At 37.7% G+C, this 25361-nt stretch overlaps 1 protein-coding gene across 1 annotated transcript in view; it reads left to right on the top strand.

The window, feature by feature from the left end:
• The window catches only part of KANSL1L (KAT8 regulatory NSL complex subunit 1 like), a 161100-nt gene that overhangs the window by 128386 nt on the left and 7353 nt on the right, over nucleotides 1–25361 (top strand). The window contains 4 exon segments of the mRNA XM_005672154.3: nucleotides 6984–7149; nucleotides 10438–10545; nucleotides 22446–22574; nucleotides 25075–25193. Of these exon segments, the coding sequence (XP_005672211.2) occupies nucleotides 6984–7149; nucleotides 10438–10545; nucleotides 22446–22574; nucleotides 25075–25193 (522 nt within the window).

Here is a 25361-nt window from a genome sequence, read left to right as displayed (position 1 = left end):
CAATTCTATTCATTTTGAATTAGTCACTCCATATATCATGATTGGAATCTTATAAATGATAATAAAGGTTTTAGGATTGAATAGGAGAAACTAAACTCATTATTTGTAGGTAATATGCTTGGTTAGTAGGAAACTAAAAGAAACAGTATTAGAATAAGAAAGTTTAGCACTTTCTTATATATTCAATATATGTCACTCATATTTTTAATTTCCTTTTACTTGAAATGATGAATGTTACAATACATCTAACAAAATATGCGAAGACTTTAAGAGAAGAAATTTTTTAAATTAGTACTTTTTTTTTTTTAATGCATTTTAGGGCCACACCTGTGGCATATGGAAGTTCCCAGGCTAGGGGCTGAATCAGAGCTGCAGCTGCTGGCCACAGATACAGCAACACAAGATCTAAGCCTCATCTGCAACCTATGCCACAGTTTATGGCAATGCCAGATCCTTAACCCACTGAGTGAGACCAGGGATTGAACCCCCATCTTCATAGATACCATGTTGGGTTCTTAACCTGCTGAGCTACAATGGGAACTCCCATCCTTTTTTTTTCTTTTTCTTTTTCTGCTGCCCTTGGCATATGGAAGTTCCCCTGGCCAGGGATCGAATCCCAGCCAGAGCTTCCACAGCTAATCTGGCCTAGGGATCAAATTGGCACCTCTTCAGAGATAAGCCAGATCATTAACCCGCTGTGCCATAGTGGGAACTCTGAAAGAAAATAAAGATGGCCTAAATAAGTGAAGAGATAAGACATATTCATGGATTGGATGAGCTTTAATCATGATACCAAAAATTTTAAATCTCAAAAATCTTCCAGTTGATTTATTATTAAACAAAATTATATAGGTTTTTGGTGGAAATAAAGCTTTTTTAAAACTATATAGAAGATGGTATACAGCCTTTAAAAACTGTGAATCACTAGGTTGTATACCTAAAACTTACATAATATTTTAAATCAACTGTACTTCAATAAGAAATATATATACAAAGGAGTGAAAGCCAAGAGTTATAGCCAAGGCACCTCTGAGGAATAAGGTAAAGAAACTTGCACTATCACATGTCAAGGTTTACTAAAAAGTCGTAATTATTAGGGTATTGATTATTAACGCAGACACAAGTGGTACAACCTTTGAGATCCCTGATAAACATGTATGGAATGTGATGTGTATAATAGGCAGCAATGCAGATTGATTGGGAGAGGATGAACTAACTGTTCAATTAAAGGTGTTATGTCAATTGGTTATGTCAATTGGTGACCCATATGGGGGAAAATGAGATTGGATCCCTACCTTTCACACACACACACACACACACACAATTTTAAATAAAAACCTGTGAGCTTCTGCTCTGCAGCAATGGGATCAGTGGCATCTCTGTAGCACCAAGACACAGGTGCAATCCCTGATCCACACAGTGAGGTAAAGGATCTGGCATTGCCACAGAAAAAAAAGTGGAAGAATAACTTTATGACTTAAGGGTAGGGTTTCCTCATCAAGATAAAAAGAAGTAAAAGAAAAAAAAAAAAAAAAAGGAGTTCCCATCATGAGTCAGCAGTTAGCAAACTTGACTAGCATCCATGAGGACTCGGTTTTGATCCCTGGCCTCATTCAGTGGGTTAAGGATCTGGGGTTGCTGTGAGCGGTGGTGCAGGTCACAGAGGCAGCTCGGATCTGGCATTGCTGTGGTGTAGCCTGGAGGCTACTGCTCCTATTGGACCCCCTAGTCTAGGAACCGCCATGTGCCAAGGGTGCGGACCTAAAAAGACAAAAAAAAAAAAAAAAAAGATAAAAAGAAGGGAAGACTACATATAAAAGAAACATTTAAGTTAAGAATGTCTGTTGATTAAAAGACACACAATGAAAAGAGAAACTCAGACAGAAAGCAATTTATAGACCCTACAAAAGGATTTGTAACTTTCAAGAGTATTTAAAGAGAACTTTAAAAATTGCTTAAAAAAAGAAAAAAAAGACATCCCAATAGAAAAGTTTTCAAAACATGTATTCATTCCCCAAAAGAATGAAAATTGACTGGCCTGTTATAGATATGAAAAGGTGGTCAACTTAAGCAGTAAACAGAGCAATACAAATTTCAACCATGACATAATATTTGTATCCACTAAGATTGGCAAAAATAAGAAGTCTGACAATACCCTCGTTGGCATGGATCTGAAGCAGTAACAACAGATCTGCTCTGTTGGAGTGTAAGTTAGTTACAGCTACTTGGTAATATAGTATATTACCTAGTGAAGTTGAATGTGTGTATGCATTTGTATAACCTAGCAATTCCATTTCTAAAAGTGTACTCTAGAGAATATCTTTCATCCATGTGCCAGGAAACAAATACAATTCATACTAGCATTGATGATAACAGAAAAACACTAGAAACCATCTAGATATTTATATACAGTAGAATGATTAATTACATACACATAATGTTGAGTAATGAAGCAAGGAAATACATCTAGCATTATTCTGTGTATATACATTTTAAAGCATATAGATTTAAATAGTAAATTTTATTTGATTATATATATTTGTGGCAAAACTATAAAGAAAAAACAAGGAAATGCTAAAATTAAAATGCAGGATAGCAGTCCTGGAAATGTGAGAGAAAAATATGATTAAGGAGGCATATTACTTAAAGTATAGGTTTAGCTTAATTTGACAGAAATCCCAAATAGTGATATAAGTAAGATAAAAGTTTATTGCTTGTCTTGTAACAGATTGAAAATATTGTGGGCATAACAACCATGCTCTACAGGGTTATTTAGGAACCAGGCTCCTCATGCCTTTTTGTTTGAACTTTGGGGCATTACCTTGCCCATGAGATTATGGTGGCTCACCATCACGCGTGGAAGAATGGAGGGTTAAGTGGCCTCCTTAAGGTCTGTCCCTAAAGGTTGCACACATAACTTCACTTCGTGGCCTTCTGGCTAGAATTTAGTAATTTTTAGGTATAAGAAAGCTTGAGAAATGTGCTCAGCTGAAAATGAGGATGAGGAGAGGATAGATATTGGGAGGGAAAAACAATCTCTGGCACAGGCTCATGAGGGGCCGGATAGGAAGAGAAGTCATTAACAGTATTGGTATTGTTCTGTTGCTTAAAGTAGGATGGTGAGTATAGGTGTTCTTTAAATATTATTTTATGCCTTATAAATTATACACTTGTATATTTGAAATGTTTCATTATTAAAGTTAAAGCATGTGGTGGATACTTTTCAGGCTTAGCTTGAATCTAATGCACCATATGCTATTGTTGATCACACCCTCTAGACATTTGAATTTTTATTGGCAAGAATCTCCAGGTTTTTCTCTTATTTCTCCATCCATTCCTTTTCAGCCTCCTGGGCTTCACTTTCTCTGCAAGGGAAAAAAAGGCCTTTTCCTAGATGCCCCTCACTTGTCTCCATAATTATTTAGGATAGTTTCAAATTGGCTAATGGGTTTCCTGGATTTGGAAAAATTGCAAGAGAAAACTAATTATATGGTAAATATTCAGATTTTATCACCTTTTATATAGTGTTCTAGCCATACATGGAAAAAGGGAGGTTAGCACATTTTTTCCTTTGTAATTTTAAATAATTGTTCCTTATATCTTTTTGAACTACATCATAAATGAACAAGTAATTCTAGGGTGAGTCAAAAGTACCAGTGCATCTTATAAAGGTAAGAAATAGCAACTGCCGTAGTATATACAAATAACATTATTAGAATAAACCTTGGAGGAAGTTCCTATTGTGGCTCAGTGGTAACCGACTAATATCCATGAGGACGCAGGTTCAATCCCTGGCCTCGTTCAGTGGGTTAAAAATCTGGCGTTGCCACCAGCTGTGGTACAGGTCGCAGACACGGCTCAGATCCAGCATTGCTGTGGCTATGGTGTAGGCAGGCAGCAATAGCTCCGACTTGACCCCTAGCCTGGGAACCTCCATGTGTTGTGGGTGCAGCCCTGAAAAACAAAAAAAGAAAAAAAAAAAAAAAAGAATAAGCCTTGGAAATGAGTTACTTCTTATAATCAATTATCCACATGTTATAACTTTTTATAAAAAATCATCAGTTTCTTGACTACCCAGAATAATGACTGCATTTCTTACCCTTTCTTGCAGCTAGGAATAACTAGCTAACTTAAGTCTTAGCCAGTGGAATGTAAACAGAAGTCATTACATGATAAATTTTAGCATATATTAATAGGGACTGTTTCTCTCCAATGAAATACGTGTATTTGGAAAGTTCTGTTTCCTTAAATTTTTTAAAAAGCAGATGAGATAAAATTAATTTGGTTAGCATTCAAGTTTCTACCATATGTCAGGAACTGTGTCAGCTTCCAGGAATATGGGATTGAACAAATCGTAACAGCCTTCAAGGAGCTTACTGTCCAGGGTAATTCTAGTTGAATACTCTGGTAGAGATGGCTATGCCCAAGGTGCTGTGGAAACAGAAAATACCAGTTAGCCAGGAGACTCAAACTCAAGAAAGCTGACAAACTTAATGTAAATTTTTAAATTTTTAAAAAATAGCATCTAAAGGTCTCAGTTAGTATAAACATTTTAATCAGTTCCATTAAAAAGTGACTCCTAATTTTTTTTTTTTTGTCTTTTTAGGACTGTACCCAGGGCATGTAGAAGTTCCTGGGCTAAGGGTCAGTTGGCACTGTAGCTGCTGGCCTGTGCCACAGCCACAGCAACATGGGATCAGAACCATGTCAGCGACCTACATCACAGCTCATGTCCATGTCTGATATTTTAACCCGCTGAGCAAGGCCAGGGATCCAACCCATGTCCTCTTGGATACTACTCAGATTTGTTACTGCTGAGCCACAAGGGGAACTCCGAGTCCTAATGTTTTGTAGTAAGTAGAGATAAGTATGATGAAGGGAATACATGTGAACTCTTACTTTTTAAAATATTTATTTTATAGTTTTTTTTTTTTTTTCCTTTTATGGCCACACCAGCAGCATATGGAAGTTCCCAGGCTAGGGGTCCAATCAGAGCTACAGCTACCAGCCTATACCACAGCCACAGCAACACCAGATCCAAGCCGTGTCTTAGACCTACACCACAGCTCACAGCAACGCCAGATCATTAGCCCACTGAGCGTGACCAGGGATTGAACCTGCAACCTCATAGTTCCTAGTTGGATTCATTTCCACTGCGCCATGGCAGGATCTCCTATTTTATAGATTTTTTTTCATTAGTTGTATACCAATTTTATAACCAGAAAAAAAAATTAATAATATTTAATAATAATTTTAAAATCTTACATATTTTTTAAAACATAGCAACATAACATTTTTGATTTAGCAACATGGTTTTCTGGAGATTTCTGGATTGAGATCTTAAGAAACTCAAACTCACGTAACATATTGCATGTTTTATACGTATATTGTTAACCTTTTATTTTATTTATTTATTTATTTTTAAACATTTATTTATTTATTTATTTTTTGTCTTTTTGCCATTTCTTGGGCCGCTCCCTCGTGGCATATGGAGGTTCCCAGGCTAGGGGTTGAATCGGAGCTGTAGCTGCCAGCCTACGCCAGTGCCACAGCAACACAGGATCCGAGCCACGTCTGCGACCTACACCACAGCTCACGCCAATGCGGGATCCTTAACCCACTGAGCAAGGGCAGGGATCGAACCCACAACCTCATGGTTCCTAGTCGGATTCGTTAACCACTGCGCCACGACGGGAACTCCTAACCTTTTATTTTAAATTCAATTTACTTAACATAAATATGTGAAGTACTTTGTACCACTTCAGTGTTATTCCAGTGTAGATATCATCTGGCATTATAATTTAAGACAGACCCTAGTGTCACTCACTGGTTGTAACAGGTCGGGAGTTCTCATTGTGGCTCAACATGTTAAGACCCAACTAGTATCCATGAGGATGCGGATTTGATTCCTGGCCTCCCTCAGTGGGTTAAGGGTCTGGCATTGGTGCAAGCTGTGGCATAGGTCATGGATGTGGCTTGGATCCCTCTTTGCTGTGTCTGTGGCATAGGCCGGAAGCTGCAGCTCCCATTCAACCCCTAGCTCAGGAACATCCTTATACTGCAGTGCAGCACTAAAAAGCAAGAAAAAGAAAAGAACAGGTTGTAAGGGGAAAGAAACAGTACAGTTGACCTTTGAACAAGTTAGGGGTTGGGGGGGTCAACTACCACACAGTCAAAAATTTCTGTATAATTTTACAGTAAAGTAAGTTGGCCCTCCTCCCTGTCTGTGTTTCAACTTCTGAGGCCATGAATTGTTCCCATGATCTGCACATAAGTGGATCCTCACAGTTCCAAGCTGTGTTGTTCAAGGGTCAACTGTATACACAATCCTTTTTTTTTTTTTTTTTTTTTTTTTGTCTTTTTAGGGCTGCACCCATGGCGTATGGAAGTTCCTAGGCTAGGGGTCAAATTGGAGCAGTAGCCACCGGCCTACACCACAGCCACAGCCACATGGGATCCAAGCTGAGTCTGCAACCTACACCACAACTCATGGCAACTCCAGATCCTTCACCCACTGAACGAGGCCAGGGATCAAACCCGCTGCGTTCTCATGGATACTAGTTGGGTTTGTTAACTGCTGAGCCACAACAGGAACTCCTGAACAATTTTTAATACTGGCATAGCACCTGCTCACCATCGCTTACATTTCTCACTAATCTGAAGTGCAATAATTTTCTTTTGACCAAAAGTTGTTCAAACTCATTTCTCTTTTTTATGATTTCGTAAGATGGGATAAAGACCCATTTTTATAGACATTCCTCTTTAATTTGAAAAACTTGAGAAGAGGCTAGTCAAATTTCGTCACATTCATAGCTCTCAAAAACATCTATCACTTAACTCTAGGTCATTGTAAAGCACTGTCTCCGGGGTGACTTAGTAATCTAGAACTTCTTGCTGATGTCAATCAGATACTGTGCTCTAGCTGTTAGATGCTCTCTGATTCCGTTTTCAACAAAAATGAAGTCTTTTTTTTTTCCTTGCAGACTTTGCCTTCAAAAGAAACAAGATTCTTAAATACTACACAAATGTCTTGCCTACAATCAGCTTCAATTTGGAGTAACTGTGAACACAATTCAAAGTCTCAAATATTAAGAGAACATGTATCAGAATTAGATTCTTCTTTCCATTCTGTTCTATCATTGCCATCAGGTGAGTCTCATTATAAGTAACTGAATTTTTTATGGTGAAATATAGCCCTATAGATACAAGGAATCTAATAAACTTTTAACAGTTGGCACTGGGTATTAAAACTAAATAATTTTCATTGAGGAATTAACCTAGTCACATGCTGAATTAATGTTCTGTCTTTGCAAGTTGACTTTTTAATTCCTTGGGAGGTATTTTGATTTACTTTGGAAAATACTTAGCTTTTGATCTCTCTTTGAGTATTAAATTTTTAGTATTTAATTGATAACCTGGCTGTGCTGTTGGAATGTTTCTCAGTAAGTAAGTGTTCTTTTTCTAATGTATTGTTTTGCATGGAGTTTTCCCTGCCATACAGTATTCCTCCATCTATAATCATTATTGAATTTCTCCAAGAAAATTGTCCATCTTTAGATAAAATCAACTTTCGAACCTCAAGAATATCTATAATCTACAGCTGTGCAGATAAGGTGTTGCATCCCTGTATCCCTAAGATGGCTTTGTTTCTTTCCAGTTCTTGGTTTCTGTTTGAATGTTTCCAGTCTTATCTACATTGGAACAGAAGTAAATATTTAGAGGAAAAAGGAAACATTCTTCATACAGGTTATCTTGGGTTCTTCTCTTTATGAGATGATATCTCAAATGGGCTTTTGTTTCCTTTTCAGCTTTTGGTTCTAATCATCCAGAGACTGCTTCTCTTTGTAAAGCACTATTTTTTGTATCTATTCCTGCCCTGAATCTTAATTTGGCTTTTACCAGTAACACTAGTTTCTTAGTTACACCACACCTTGAAGTAAATTCCTGGCAGGAACTATTTTACTCCATTTTTGAGGAAACCTTAAAAATAGAAAAAATGATACATATGACAATAATAACACAGTTTACATTTGGTCTTAGCATACACTGGGTCTAAAAGCACATTTTATTTTCTTGTTTAATTTGTGCAACCATAAGTATACGTATGTGCTGTACAGCAGAAAAAAAAAGAATACATATGATGTCTTCTTTATCTTACATATGAGAGAACTGAAGCTTAGAGATATTAAATTACTCAGCAAGATTACACAGCTAGTAAATGATGGAAACAGAAATTTAATCTGAGGTAGTCATTCTCCAGAGCCACACTCCTAACCACACTTTTTAATTGCGTTTCTCTTTTCCTACGAGTAGATTTGTTTCTCTGGCAACATAAATCTGAGAACTGGCATAAATATCTTTCATCCTATTATGTCTCATCTAATAAGTTAGGATTAGCTTTCTTACTACTTAGGGTTATCCATTTCTTTTTGTATTCAGTTAATAAAAATCTGAATACCTGTTGTATACTAGGTACTAAGTAGGTGCTCAGAGTATAAATACAAATAAATCCCTCAAGGTACTTGCATTCTAGTTTGGCAGCTAAAATGTAAACTAGTAAGTGTAATGAAGTGTTATGAAATATTTTAATAAAAGACAACAGGTCGCAGTGTGGGTACTAGGGCAGGTATATGGGTAGAACAGGCATCTTCCCTAGTTATGTTTTCCCACAACTCATGAAGAACAGTGGTAAAATAGGTGATATTTTATTGTAAAAGTTAAGTGATATTTCTTTGGAGAAACAAACTTATGTTTTGGTAATTAGAAATAATCAAAATCCTGAAATGTTTTAACAGCATATTAATTTGTATTCTTATTTTCATTTTGTCATATAGTTTTCATATGATGATGGTAGAGTGATAGCACTGAAATCATCCTAGCTCTGCCCCTTGGGACATTCTCCAAAATGATACTTATGAACCCATTTTTTTGTGTGCATATTTTTCCACTCTGAATGTGGATCTGCCATTAAAGCAAATCATTTTGATGGAGAGAGACTTTGTTTAAAATCCAGACCCTTTCTGGGTCTGCCTTGATTTATGCATTCATAATTAGTTTTCTCAAAAATACCTCTTTCAGTAGCAAAACTTTGAATAAATCAACTGCTTTATAAAATATTTCTTTATGTGTCTTAGGAAAAAGTTTAGGTGTCTCTACTGAATGCTTTTTAAGACAATTATTTTTGCATTCTTGATTAAAGAAAAATAAACATTTTAGTTAATAAATGTGAAGCACATGTATTTTATTTACTTAGCTCCTCTTTTGCTTGTGAGAATATAGAATAATATACACATAGTGAATTAAATTTCTCTCCTAAGTTTCTATTTATTTGTTTATTTTTTTGTCTTTTGTCTTTTCTAGGGCCGCAACCATGGCATATGTAGGTTCCCAGGCTAAGGGTCCAGTCGGAGCTGTTTCTGCTGGCCTAGGCCACAGCCACAGTAATGCCAGATCCGAGCCGCGTCTACGACCTACACCACAGCTCACGGCAACACCAGATCCTTAACCCACTGAGCAGGGCCAGGGATCCAACCCGAAACCTCATGGTTCCTAGTCAGATTCATTTCCGCTGCGCCACGACGGAAACTCCCTAAGTTTCTATGTAAAAGAAGAGAACTAGTTTATCAATATGTTTTGATCTTTGTAAAAGTAGATTTAATTTTCATAATACTAGTAAATTATATACTAGTAAACTGAGGGAATGTGGAACTTGATATTATCATAAAAGGTTCCATCTGAATTATAATGGTTTTCCTTCAACCATGTCATTATAAACTTCATTTAATGTCAAATGCAGTTTTTAGGGATGAGGTGAAAAGGGACTTAGAGTCAGCCAGGTTTGGCTATATATTTTATTAAAACCCTTTTGGGAGCATTTGTTTCATCTGCAAATAGTATTTAATATTTATTTATTTATTTATTTTTGTCTTTTTAGGGCCGCACCCGCAGCACATGGAGTTTCCTAGGCTAGGGGTCAAATCAGAGCTATAGCTGCTGGCCTACGCCACAGCCACAGCAATGCCAGATCTGAGCCGCATCTGTGACCTACACCACAGCTCACGGCAATGACAGATCCTTAACCCACTGAGCGAGGCCAGGGATCAAACCTGTGTCTTCATTGATGCTAGTCAATTGGTTTCCATGAGCCATGATGGGAATTCCATGTTTAATATTTATAATTTTGTTCATCTTATGTACTATTTTAGTTTATGAAATTGTTCATCTTTAGCATTATTTGTTTAGTATGTACAGTAATTTCCAAAATACCAATGATAACGCTTGGAAAGAATATCTTACCATTTCTAATAGCTGTGATTTTTCAAGCCTTTCCTAGTTTTCTAACTTTACGTGCTATTTATAGAAAGAAAGCAGTTTTTATATTGGAGCCTGCAAGCAGTGATATTCACTGAAAATGCTGTTTTTGCTTTATTTTTTCAGATGTGCCTCTTCATTTTCACTTTGAAACATTGTTAAAAAAGACTGAAATAAAAGGAGATCTTGCTGAAAATAAATTTGTAGGAGACTCTATCATAACTCCATCACCTGGTATGTCATTTACAAATCTTGTATTTTATATTCCATTTACATCTCTCATATACTTAATTACTTTTGCTAAGGAAATAAAATTTAACAAAGGAATAAATGTAAATCCTTAATTTTTAATATTCACTTTTCACAAATCACACACACACATACAAATAGAAAATACACAGGAGTAATCCTAATAAGAAAGTATGGTATTTACTGAATGAAAATTATGAAATATTATTGATAAAGGGAAATTTAAATAGAGACAGCACAGCTGGATGCTAAGAATTATAAGGATATCACTTCTTCCTGGTTTATGTTTAATGCAATGTATCTTGAAGTTCTAAAAGGATTTGGTTAACTTAATAAAATAATTATAAAACCCATTGGGAAGCAAAATATAAAAGGAATTTCTGGGAAAAATAGAGTCTAGTCCAATCACATATGGAAATATAACAAAAATCTATAATTATTGACATAGATCCCACTTTACTAACATTACAAAAGTAGATCCATGAAGCAGACTACATAGCCTATTCTTTATTATATAATGGAAGAATTGAAAAGTAATAAGAAAGTAGACAAATATTCAATAAACAGTATTGCTAGTCTTTGGGGGTAAAAAGTTTGTTTATATGCTCATTTCATATCATGTATCTGAATAAATTTTTCTCAACATCAGAAAGTCACATGAACTAAGATAAATTATATCCAGATGAAATCATCATCTACTTCAAAAACTCAAGAATCATCTGAACGTCTGTTAGAATTGGAGTTCTAAAAGGTCGCAGACTTTTAGTTATACTTATAAAAATCAGTAGCTTTTATAAATACCAGTAATAACAAGTTAGAATTTGTAAAAGAATAAATTATCCTGGTCATACTGACAATGAAAATATAAAACATCTAGGATTAAACTCAACAAGGAATTGCATGTAGAAAACTTCAAAAGTTTCCTGAAGAACATAAGAGTGTATGCATATACAGAGAGATATACCTTGTTCCTGTTAGAAGACCATTTTATAACTTATAAGATGTCATTTTTCTCCAAATTAATTTATTTTTGGTTTTCACTTTTTTTTTTTAAGGGCCGCACCCATGGCATATGGAGGTTCCCAGGCTAGGCGTCCAATTGGATCTACAGCTGCCAGCCACAGCCACAGCAACACAGGATCTGAGCTGCATCTGTGACCTATACCACAGCTCACAGCCATGCCAGATCCTTAACTCACTGAGTGAGGCCAGGTATCGAACCCACAACCTCATGTTTACTAGTAGGATTCATTTCTGCTGCGCCACAATGGGAGCTTCTTCAAATTACCTTATGATATAATTCTAATCAGAACCAGAGGTATTCTTCTTTTGGAGCAAAGTTATTCTGAAGTTTATTTCAGAAAGAAAATGTTGAATAGCAAATAAAGTTTTTTAAAGATCAGTAAGGAGGCATCAAGTATCAAAATATAAGCCATAATCATTAAAATATTGCAGTAGTGATGAAAGCCAGGCTAAGGGAACTAAATAAAAAACCTAGAGACAGACCCAAGGATTTGTTATAAGAGTAATACTTTTCATTAGTGTGGAACAATTCATATGAATTCCTTATATATGCCAGTACAGTACTGTTGAAGAACTTTGTCTTTATGTCTGTTAATTGCTTTCATCTTGTAAAACCCTGTAAGGTAGGTATTATGATTATTTTTCCCCTTGACTAATTTTTTCCCAAATTACAGTTGCACGGTGGTAGAGGCAGGATTCGAATCTTAAGTAGTCTGGCTCAGAGTCCACGCTTTAAACAACTAACTTGTTCTGTAATCAGTGGCATTAAGTAAAGACTTTTTGGAAAAATAAAATGAGATCTCTGCCTCATGCAGCACATTAAAACAAATTTAAAATGGATGAAAATTAAAATACATTCCAGGAGTTCCCATTGTGGCATAGTGGGTTAAGGATCTGACTAATATCTATGAGGATGCAGGTTCTATCCTGGCCTTGCTTAGTAGGTTAAGGATCCAGCGTTGCCCTAAGCTGTGGCATGGGTCACAGATGCGGCTTGGATCTGGTATTGCTGTGGCTGTGGCATAGGCTGGCAGCTGTAGCTCCAGTTCGATCCCTAGCCCAGGAACTTCCATATGCCACAGGTGCAGCCCTAAAAAGAAAAAAACAAAACAAAACATTCCAGATGGATTAAAGGGTTAACTGTTTTAAAGGGATGTCCTAAAAGAATTAGAAAATCTGGATGAATTCAATGATAAAAATGAAAATGATAATAGCTAACATTTACTGAGTAGTCTTATGCCAGACACCAGACTGAATGTTTCTTCTTTTTCACATTATATTATTTTTTTTTTTCTTTTGCTTTTTAGAGCCACACTCACATCATACAGAAGTTCCCAGGCGAGGGGTCCAATCGGAGCTACAGCTGCCAGCCTATGCCACAGCCACAGCAACGCCAGATCCCAGCGGTGTCTTCGACCTACTCCACAGCTCACGTCAACACCAGATTCTTAACCCACTGAGTGAGGCCAGGGATTGAATCCACAACTTCATGGTTCCTAGTAGGATTCGTTTCTGCTGTGCCACGATGGGAACTCCCACATAATATTAATATTAAACATTGTAATCATCAATTCTGGCAAGACTGTAGTGAGAACAGGACCTGTAAATATTTTAGGTACAGTTAATTGATACAAACATTTTGGGAAGTACAGTGAAATGCGTTACAAGGTTTTAAACTATACATTTTTTATAAGCTCATTGAGAAAAAAAACTGAACTCATTCACAATAAATGTTTACTAAACTGTTAACTCTGTATTCTGACTCAGTATATCCCTTTCCAAGAACCTAGTCTAATCCTACATATGAAACTACCTTTATTCACAAATATATTTGTCAACATTATTGTGGTAATGAAAAATTAAAAACAGTTTGAAGAGCACAGTATAAATATGGCTAACTGTCTAAGACAATGGAATATACAACTTTAAAAAATATCTCAGAGTTCCCGTTGTGGCGCAGCAGAAACAAATCCAACTAGAAACCATGAGGTTGCAGGTTCGATCCCTGGCCTTGCTCAGTGGGTTAAGAATCTGGCGTTGCTGCGAGCTGTGGTGTAGGTTGCAGACAGGGCTCGGATCCTGTGTTGCTGTGGCTGTGGCGTATACTGGCAGCTGTAGCTCCAATTGGACCCCTAGCCTAGGAACCTCCATATGTCGCAGGTGTGGCCCTAAAAAGCAGAAAAAAAAAAAAAGAATAAAAATATCTTAATAGTTCATCTAAGGATGGAAACATTTATCAAAGAATGTTAAGTGTATAAAAGGACAAAAGTTTTACTTCTGTGTTTGGTATAATTATAACCATGTAAAAATGCTTATACTTACATCAACTAAATGCAACATGTGGGCCTTTTGGTGATCCCAATTCAAACAGCTCAGCTCTACACACACACACACTTTTTGAGACAGAGAAATTTGAGTATGGACTGGCTGTTGGATATTAATGAATTGAAAATTTTATAAGATGTAATGGTGGTTACATAAAAACACACCCATTTTATGTTAATTTATTAGAGATTCAAACTGATATATGTAGATAAGATACAGTGTCTGGGATGTGCTTTAAAATATTCCAGCAACAAAAAGTTGGTAGGAGAGAAAGAAAACGAGATTGGTCACCAGCATTCTTGATGCTGAATGATAAGTACAGGGGAGTTCATTATTTTATTTTCCATTTTTGTTCCTTGAAATTTTTCTACAGCAAAAAAGTTAGAGAAAGAAAAAAATGACTAAGAACACAGAACAATTGTCTGTGCTTAGGGAAAAAAAGATTCAAGAAGTACAGGTACTTTTCATGATATAACTGCTTGTGTCCTGAGACAAATTTTTTAATTAAAAATTGTATGCATGAAGATGATTAAGAATGTCCAGAATATGGAGTTACCATCATGGCTAGGGGAATGAAATCTGACTAGTATCCATGAAGGCACAGGTTTGATCCCTGGCATCGCACAGTGGATTAAGGATCCACGTTATCATTGCCATGAGCTGTAGGTTGCAGACATGGCTCAGATCTGGTGTTGCTATGGATGTGGCCTAGGCCAGCGGCTACAGCTCTGATTCGACGCAAACCTGGCCTGGACAGATGCAGCCCTAAAAAGATATTTTTTTAAAAAAAGAATGTCCAGAATACAAATAATATTAAAATGATAACTAACTCCAACAGCTAGGGAAGAGTTAATCAGAGAAATGTTAGGCAATCATGTGAAAAAATAACAATAAAGGGTTCCCTTGTAGCTCAGCAGGTTAAGGATCTGGCATTGTCACTTCAGTGGCTTGGGTTGCTGCTGTGGCACAGGTTTGATCCCTGGCCTAGGAACTTTACGCTGCAAGTATGGCCAAAAAAAAAAAAAAGAGTGAGTTATCAGATTAAGAAAAACATGCTTATGGAGTTCCCTTTGTGGCTCAGTGGAAACGAATCTGACTGGTATCCATGAGGACGCACGTTGGATCCCTGGCCTCGCTCAGTGGGTTATGATCCGGCATTGTCGGTGAGCTCTGATGTAAGTCACCGACACAGCTTGGATCCCACTTTGCTGCGGCTGTGGTGTAGGCTGGCGGCTACAGTTCCAATTTGACCCCTAGCCCGGGAACTTCCATATGCTGTTGTGTGGTCCTAAAAAGACAGAAAAAAAAAGACCCCAAAAAACAAACTTACATATTTTCAAGTAAAAATTACTACATTTGAAATATAAATATGAAATGTATGTATATGACTGAAAGGGAATATGCAAAAATTAGGTGATTATATATTTCTTCTAATATTGCTCTATTATTATCTGACTTTAAAAAATAGGGCAGTATAATTGTTAGGCACAAAATTAATAGTGATGGATCAATAATGTAATGACATGTTCGTGATGGGAAATTAAAAGCTAGAAATGGAAGACATTTGAATTGAATTTTGCAGTATCATTCGGCAAATCAGTGCAGTAATTTTTTTGTATTTCAATCTTTCCTCTGTTTTCCTCATTCCCTTTCACTCCCAACCAGAATAATTTAGCATTAACTAGGTCTCATCCTATATAAGTATCTGTCTTAAATAGCTGGTATTAATTTTATTTTCTACAGAATTAAATAAAACCAGAATCCACCATTTATTGAGCACATACTCTGTGTCAAGTAGATAGTTAAGTGCTAAAAAATCAAAAGTGAATCACAGGAAACCAAAAAAATTATGTGCTGGAGAAGCAGACACACACATGACTATTAAATTATGTTATGGGTACAGACATAATAAAAAATATTCTAAAATGAAAAGAGAGTATATAACTCTGCCCAGCAGAAGGCAGAGGAAGAGAGGTTAAATGTGTTGGGGATAAGGCAAAAAGAGGAACTCCAGAAAGATGGTGATGCCAAGTGTAGTTTTAAACACTTAACTGGAGTTTAGAGGAAAAGTAAATTATTGTTTCTCAAACTTTAATGTGCAGATTACTTGGGCGGGTTGAGGGGAGGATATTGTTAGAATACAGATTCTGATTCAGTAAGTTGAGAATGGAGTCTAAGATACTATATTTCTAACAAGGTCCTAGATGGTTAAAATACTGTTGGCATATTAAGTAACAAGCTTTAAAATGGAAACACATACCTTGTCATGAACCCATGAAATAATATAATGTGTTCAAGTATATACAGACAGCCTCGGTGTTCTTGTAGGATAAATTCTGTGGAGGTAAACAGATGTTTGTGTGCCTTGATTTATTCTGTACTGTACATTAGTTGGCAATTATGACAGAACTACTGACTTCAAGTAACAAGAAAATAGGGAAAAAACAAATCGAAGAATTGATTAGTTGCTAATTGAGAGGAAATACCAAAGCCAATTTAAGGGCCTATACTCATCAAAATATTTAAAGTCACGAAAGACAAGACAATGGAACTATTTCAAATATTAGAAAACTTTAAAGAGACCTGTCAACTGAATGCAGAGTGATCAGCATCTTCTGTAAAGAACATTATAGGAATAATTGGTGAAATGTGAATAAGTTCTATTGTTAGCTAATAGTTTTCATTCGTTGTGTGGCTGTTGAAGAGAATGTTCTTGGGAGTGGCCATTGTGGCACAGCAGAAACAAATTCAATTAGGAACCATGACGTTTCAGGTTCAATCCCTGGGCTCGCTCAGTGGGTTAAGGACCCAGCATTGCCATGAGCTGTGGTGTAGACTGCAGACACAGCTCGGATCTGGCGTTGCTGTGGCTGTGGTGTAGGCTGGCAGCTGTAGCTCCGATTAGACCCCTAGCCTGGGAACCTCCATATGCTGCAGATGCTGCCCTAAAAAGCAAAAAAAAAAAAGTCCTTGTTTTTGAAAAATCCATATTGACATTTTTAAAGTAGAGAGGTATCATATTAGTACTTTAATTTCACTAGAGGTCAGAAAGGTAAAGCCAATGTTTATCATTTGGGGAATCTGAATAAAAGGTCTATAGAACTTCTTTGTATTGTTTCAAGGTTTCTATAAGTCTAAAATTATGTCAAAATAAAGTTTATTACTTTTGAGTGGGCAGATGAGAGAGTAACGGTAGCACTAAAACCCACACAACCCTAGGGCTCAGGCTTCTTTACCACTTCCTCATATCTAATCCACATTGTCGGTGTGATCTTATCCCTCAGACTTTCCCCTATATTTCTACCACTTCCACAGTCCATCTTAATGACTATTTCTTTCTTTTTTTTTTTTTTTTTGTCTTTTTGCCTTTTCTAGGGCTGCATATGGAGGTTACCAGGCTAGGGGTCGAATTGCAGCTGTAGCCACCGGCCTACGTCAGAGCCACAGCAACTCGGGATCCGAGCCGCGTCTGCAACCTACACCACAGCTCACGGCAACGCCGGATCGTTAACCCACTGAGCAAGGGCAGGGATCGAACCTGCAACCTCATGGTTCCTAGTCGGATTCGTTAACCACTGCACCACGACGGGAACTCCTTAATGAATATTTCTTAATGACTATTTCTTAATGACTATTTCTTACTGCTGAAATAGTCTAATCGATTTTTCTCTCTAGTCCCTGTAGCAAGTTTTCTTTTCGAAAAGTATATCTAATTACATCACACCTGCTCCCCACCCTCATTCTTTAAAATATTTGACAGACAGAATATTCTAAAATAGAGGAACTCTCCTACCTGTTCATGGTTCTTTTCCACCATGCTTCCATTCTCTGCCCCACCTCGCTTCAGTTCAATTGTCCAGTCTGTTCTGTCCCCTGGTGCCTTGTGCCTTTCTGCCATTTTCTCCCTTCCCCTTACTATTCATCAGCTGTTTCTGTTCATATTTGTAATCTATCACTTCATCTGGGGAAGGTTTTCCTAGAGCTCTCTTACTAGCTGTCCCTACTCATTATCTCCAATCAATAGGACTGTGTTCTAGCACACAAGTACTTGCAGGTTTTGAGAGGCCTATAAACTACATTGGGGCAGGGATCATGCCTGTTTTTGCTTACTCTTGTGTCCCCAACATACAACACAGTGCCTGGCATGTAACCAACTCTCTAGAAAGTTATTAAATGTGTGAGTGAAAGGGAAGGGATGTTCCCCAGTGGCTCAGTGGGTTAAGAATCCAACATTGTCACTGCTGTAGCTTCGGTTCAATCCCTGGCCCAGGAATTTCCACATGCCCCAGGCATGGCCAGAAGAAAAAAAAAAATGGAAGGAAGGAGGACAGGAGAGATACTGGATCAAGATGTATTTTAGTTTATTTTATTGCTATGCCGGGGATCAAACTTGTGCCACAGCAATGACAATGCTGAATTCTTAACCACTAGGCCACCAGGGAACTCCTCAAGATGTACTTTAGGATGGAATTTAGGAGAGGATTTGGGCAAGCAAGAACTGAAAGGTTGGGAGGGTTATAATAATTAGGACAGGTTAAGAGAATGTGTGAGTTATACTCTGAATTGCCATGTATTTCCCTCTATTTCAAGAGTGCCATTGCAGCCTCCTTAGAAGACACCAGAAATTACATAAAAGGGGAAAAGTATAAAGAAAACTTTTGAGTAAAATTCAATAAAAAGCAAAGGTTAAGTTTTCCTCAGAAAGTTTGATGTGCTTTTTTACAAGACAAGGAAGGTGAGTTCTTTTAGAAGAGATGGGTTGAATTTCCAGAATTCGCTTTAAAATACTCTAGGGAACAAAAGTGAACATGTGCCAGGTACATATATAGTTTAAAACCTAACTCTCAGAGTTCCTGTTGTGGCTCAGCAGGTTAAGAACCTGGCACAGTGTCCCTGAGGACACGGGTTCCATCCCTGGCTTCTCAGTGGGTTAAGGACCCAGGGTTGTCACAAGCTGTGGAGTAAGTCATGGAGGACGCTCAGATCCAATGTTGCTGTGGCTGTGGTTGTAGGCTGGCAGCTGCAGCTCTGATTTGACCCCAGCCTGGGAACGTCCATATGTAGCAGGTGCAGCCCTAAAAAGAAAATACCCCTCACAATTCTAGTTATCCCTTTTAAAAAATGGGTTTAGAATTATGTCTGATCTTATTTTACTATTTACATTTTTCTGCATACTTTTCCTTTTTGTGTGTGTCTTTTTAGGGCTGGACCCACGGCATATGGAAGTTCCTGGGCTAGGGGTCAAATCAGAGCTGCAGCTGCCAGCCTATACCAGAGACTGAGCTGTGTCTGTGACCTAACCAGAGCTCATGACAACGCAAGATCCTTAACCCACTGAGCAAGGCCAGGGATTGAACCCATGTCCTCATGGATCCGAGTCAGGTTTGTTACCAGTGAGCCACAACAGGAACTCTTGCATTCTTTTTCTTAGATGGTTAGGAAATCTTGGGGGCCATCTTAGAATTCTGTTTACTGTTTTCCATGAACGCTTTAAAAAGTCACTGATGGGAGTTCCCGTCGTGGCACAGTGGTTAACGAATCCGATTAGGAACCACGAGGTTGCGGGTTCGATCCCTAGCCTTGCTCAGTGGGTTGACATTCCAGCGTTGCTGTGAGCTGTGGTGTAGGTTGCAGACGCGGCTTGGATCCTGCATTGCTGTGGCTCTGGCTCCATATGCCGAGGGAGCGGCCCAAGAAATGGCAAAAAGACAATAAATAAATAAAAAGTCACTGATGGATTTCCTTTGTGGTACAGCAGGTTAAGTGTTGTCACTGCAGCAGGAGCTCAGTTTGCTGTAGTGCAGGTTTGATTCCTGGCCCAGGAACTTGCACATGCTGCAGGGGCAGCCAAAAAAAAGTCAGTGTTTTTTTTCTCCTGCATCTGCTTTTGCTTTATGTCAGTCTAATTTTCATTCCTTCACAGTAACCTTATTTTCCTATCTCTGGTAGTGATTCATAGTGTTTTTTTCCACATTTTTTTGTGTTTTACTTTTTAGGGCTGTATGTGCCACATATGTAAGTTCCCAGGTTAGGGGTCAAATCGGAGCCGTAGCCACCAGCCTACACCACAGCCACAGCAATGACAGATCCAAGCTGAGTCTGCAGCCTACACCACAGGTCAAGGCAATGCAGGATCTTTAACCCACTGAGCAAGGCCAGAGATTGAACCTGCATCCTCATGTTTCTTAGTAGGGTTCGCTACTGCCGAGCCACAGCAGTAACTCCATTTTTCTCATTTTCTTTGCCACTCAAGTTATTGAAATCTTAGGGTTAATATTGTGTGAAAAAAAGTTTGGCTGTCATTTCCTCAAATATTGCCTCCCATTCATTCTGTTCTCTCCTGTTACCCAATTCTAGTTTGTCCTTTTTATCCCCTCATATGTTCATTACTCCATTCCTTTGACTTGCAAAATTAACTCTTCCAACCCAATGCTGTTGATTTTTAGCTTTGTCCATTCTGTTACTGAGGCCAGTGATGATTTTGTTTTTAAATCTGAACAATATACTTCCCATTTCTGAGGGCTCTCTGGAGAGGACTTTTGCCTGTTTTTCTTGGCAATGTTAGTTATTTTGAAGATCTGTAAATCCATATTCTGTAAACCCATTAACGGTTTCTTGAAATGGCTCTTCCATTTGTTTTCGTACCTCTTCTTTATTTACACTGTTGGTATTCAGATTTTTGGAGTCTTGATTGTATTCTCATCTTTAAAGTAGATATTCACTGTTAAGACTGTTCTGCCGCAGCTTTTTATGGGATCCTTTTCATGGAAGAGGTAAAATTTGCACTGTTTTCAGAGGTGGTTACAGATGGGCAGGACATTTCCAAGTGAGGACCCTTGGGCATTGCCTCCTCTGTTCACCCATCCATTTCTCTGCTCTAGCCTCAAGGCCTCTGCTGAGAGGCTGGCATGCAGTCATTCTATCAGCTGCTGCAGGGAGTTGTCCTGCTCCTAGTTTCTTTCCTCCAGGCCTGGTGCCCCTTTGACAGTCATGACATTTTTGTGGCAGTACTTTCCTACGTGCATTTGCAGTTTGCTCTTCAAATTTCATTATGCTTTTAGAGATTTCCTCACACATTCTGCTCTACTTAAAAACTCACATTTTGGATGCTAATGTGGATGTAAATGTGCAGATCCATGCATGTGTCTATGTATAAAAATTTTATTACTTTTAGGGTGCTTTGTCATCTTAAAATCTGGCCACTGTTGGTATGCTATACCCTTTTTTTTGTTGTTGAGGATTTGGCACTTCAGCCTGTATTTTTTCCTTTCCTTCCTCCAATCTCCAAACATCCCAAAAAAGAAGCCAATTAGGTTATTAATCTAGTATTGGAAATACGGGGTTCAGGTGGAAAAAAATCATGATAAAACTAATATATACTTATGTCAGATATCCTTCTAATGACTATCACAGGAACTCACTCAGTCCTCATAATCCCATGCTTAGCTGCTTGATCTATTTTACGGGTAAGACAACTTAGGCACAAAGTATTGAGTGACTTAAGTTTTAAATAATCCATTACTTTAAAAACGTCAAAGGGTGTTCCCTTGTGGCCCAGTGGGTTAAGGATCCAGCACTGTCACTGCATTGGCTTGGTTTGCTGCAATTTGTCTCCAGCCTGGCATAGTGGGTTAAAAATCCAGTGTTATAGCTGCAGTCCAGATTCAGTTCCTAGCCTGGGAACTTGCATAGGCCATTGGTACAGCCAAAACAAAAATCAAAGTGGGAATTCCTTGGTGGCCTAGTGGTTAGGATTAGGCACTTTCGCTCCTGTAGCCGGCTTTGTTCCTTCGTCTGGGAAGTGAAATCCCATATCAAGCCACTGCACACCGTGGCCAAAAAAAGAAAAAAAAATGTGAAAGAATAGCCATGTCAAGAGATTGATGAAATCTGGTCCTTGGTCTCAAAAGATCCCAGTTACTTAATTCTGAGTTATTCCCAGATTTAAGGGTGAGCAGGAACTAACTTAAGGACCCAGATCCTATTCAGATCTGAAAAAAATTTGTAAATTTTGTAATTTAGAAACTGTGAGAACAGATCACCTTTCCTCTTTAAATAGCAACAATAGAAAACTGAAAGTTTTTTTTTTTTTTGGCTTCTTAGGGCTGGACCCATGGCATATGGAAGTTCCCAGGCTAAGGACTGAATTGGAGCTACAGCTGTAAGCCTACACCACAGCTATAGCAACACCAGATCCGAGCTGTGTCTGCAACCTACACCACAGCTCATGACAATGCCAGATCCCTGACCGACTGCGCAAGGCCAGGGATCGAACCCATATCCACATGGGTACTAGTTAGGTTTGTTACCACTGAGCCATGATGAGAACTACGCTGAAGATGGCTTAATGAATTTTATTCTGGTTATTTTCAATTTAGCAGTATTTCATCTTGGTATGTATTTATTTCATTCTATGTAATTTTAATTTTGAACTGATATATTAATATATTCAATGTTATAAGTAAAAACAGATTAAAATGTTCAGAACAGTATGTTTGTGTTAAGCAACTAAAACTTGACGTTTCCTTTTTTCTTAGTACATAATCCTTCTCTGAATCAATGGAGAAATGGATATTCTCCGATATGCAAGCCTCAAATAAGGTCAGAATCTTCTGCACAGCTGTTACAGGGAAGAAAGAAAAGACACTTGAGTGAAACAGCATTAGGTAGGTAATGAGGACATGAGCACTAGTACTAAAAACTGAAAAAATTCTAATCTCCCAAGACCCTCTTCCTCATGGAAGTTATGATCCAGAAGTCACCCGTTACACAACATCCATGGTTCTATGAGCATTAAACTCCATGTACATGTAGTCAATTCAGAACTATCTGTGGACTGGGAATCCATCTACTTCATGGCAGTTAACAATTTCCTTCCTGTGTTTCCCAGTAGTTATCTTCTAATAACTGTCCTCCTGGACAGGACTTAGAGACTCTAAGATTGTGTTCTAGACTCAAAATATATTGCCTTTTAGAGATTTATTATCATTTCCAGTACTATCATCAAGGTGTTAATTCAATGAAGCTTCCTCAGAAATTTGAGAAATCGGATGGGATTCATCTAAGGTAACTCAAAAACCCAGTTCAATTCCTCAGGAACTTATAGTTCCAAGATGATCAATGGAGAAATCTCTGAAATTAGAACTCCGATAGTAATATAAACTGGGTTTGTGAAGGGGATTTGGGACAACAGTTTCAATAGTTATTGCAGATAATGATTAAAAAAAGAAACTTAACTGGAAAGATGTATATTAAATAACAAATTATCTGTATACTCTATTTTTATTCACTGTTCCAGTGGATATATAACACTATATATATTAGTCAAGTGTTTCCTAGGTGTAGTATGTCAATATACCCAATAAATTAAAAACTGTTTACATGCAATATGTACTATACACGAAGGATTTAACATATTTACCACTATAGTCTCTAGAAATCCCACCATAACTGACCAAGTCACTACCTGATTAACTAGTGTGGCACAAAATTAACAAACTCCCACCTACATCCAGAGATTTTATTATGCTTTTTGGTGCCTTAATCTTAAGATAACCAAGAGTCACCTAGCTTTTGAGAAACTTTCATACAGGTTTACCAAATATAGGAAGATCTGTGTCTCTTAAATTGAGAGATCTAACTTTGATAGAAATACAGGGACAGAAGAACAAGTAAAATGCTATACTACAAAGAAGTAACTAGACAACTCTGAAGTGCAGGACACTGGTCTAGTCTCTTTAACAAGTCAAGTCAGTGTCATGAGCAATGAACTCTTGTAGATTACAGTAGACCTAGGAGACAACCAATTTCAACATGTGGATACTGACCAGAGGAAGTTACTAGCCAGAAGGATATTTTTAAACAATTGGACAATACAGTCTGTGTATTAAATTTTACTATACAAGGGAGTTCCTATTGTGGCGCAGTGGAAATGAATCCGACTAGGAACCATGAGGTTGCGGGTTCAATCCCTGGCCTTACTCCGCAGGTTAAGGATCCAGCGTTGCTGTGAGCTGTGGTGTAGGTCACAGATGCAGCTCAGATCTAGCATTGCTGTGGCTGTGATTTGGGCCAGCACCGCAGCTCTGATTTGACCCCTAGCCTGGGAATCTCCATATGCCATAGGTGCGGCCCTAAAAAAAAAAAAAAGGCAAAAAAAAAAAATTTACTACACAGGAAAATATTTTTCAAGATCTGTACTAAAGTAAGATAAACAAGGGCAGCACATAAATAAACTATACTCACAAGTAGAGAAGCAAAACAAATGGAAGAGAACACAGAAGAAATAGGAAATAACGAAGCTAGAAGTAAACTTCTAATCAATATCCTGAGAAAAAAAATTCATTCCTGAAGTAAGATGCAACAAAAAAATGAAGAGAACAATAACTTTTAGAAATCAATACTTTAATAGGAGAAAACTTTTCAAGTCAAAAGTAAAAAGATCAAGTTAAGGAAATCTCCCCCAAATTACAAAATCAAAGATAGGAAAAGATAAAGGAAATGGCACAGTGGGTTAAGGATCTGGCATTGTCTCTGGGCACTGTTGAGGCATAGGTTCCATCCTCAGCCCAGTGCAGTGGATCCTGGCCCAGGAACTCCCATATGCTGCACAACCAAAAAAAAAAAAAAAAAAAAAAAAAAAAAAAAAAAAAAAGTAAAGAAAATTAACAGTTAAGTCTTAGAGGATCAAACATCTAAATATATATTCTTTTTTCTTTTTCAGGCCACACTTGCAGTATATGGAAGCTCCCAGGCTAGGGGTCAAATCAGAGCTGCAGCTGCAGGCTATGCCACAGCTACAGCCATGTAGGATCTGAGCTGTGTCTGTGACGTACACCACAGCTTATAGCAATGTCAGATCCTTGACCCACTGAGTGAGGTCTGGAATTGAACCTGATTCCTCATGGATACTAGTTGGGTTTGTTACCAGTGAGCCAGAACAGGAACCCCTAAATGTATACGCAATAAAAAGTCAAATACCCCAGAAGATGGCAACTGTGCACAACTATGGGTAAGATTTTTTTCATTTCCTTGGTTTTGAAACATTAAAAACAAAAATCAATAAGCAGCTAAGGAATCCCATATTATCTAACTAGCAAAATAAAAATTCTCTTACCTACCAGTCACATTTAATGTATGACATTCTCAATGGTTCTTCCATGGCAGGAGAAAGAACTAAATTTGAAGAATTTGCTTTGCAACGCACAGAACCAGGATCCCATAGCAATTTTACTGCAGTTAATAATGTCAATGTTCTGTCAAGAACCCAGAATTCATCGTCACAAGTAGGTTTTTTTGGTACAGTGAGTGAACTTTAAAGATGCTATTGTAGACTTTTAAAGCTGGCTAAATTGGGGGGGGAAAGACTTACAGGCTATATTGTTAATCTATAATAACCTTATTCACTGGCATGTAATTAGCATATTTAGAGTTACCTTACTAGGAAGCAATAA

This window comes from Sus scrofa, chromosome 15, assembly GCF_000003025.6.
Source record: "Sus scrofa isolate TJ Tabasco breed Duroc chromosome 15, Sscrofa11.1, whole genome shotgun sequence".
Classification (NCBI taxonomy): Eukaryota; Metazoa; Chordata; class Mammalia; order Artiodactyla; family Suidae; genus Sus; species Sus scrofa.
The sequence above is the reverse complement of the archived record's forward strand: the minus strand, read 5'-3'. Positions and strand labels throughout refer to the sequence as shown.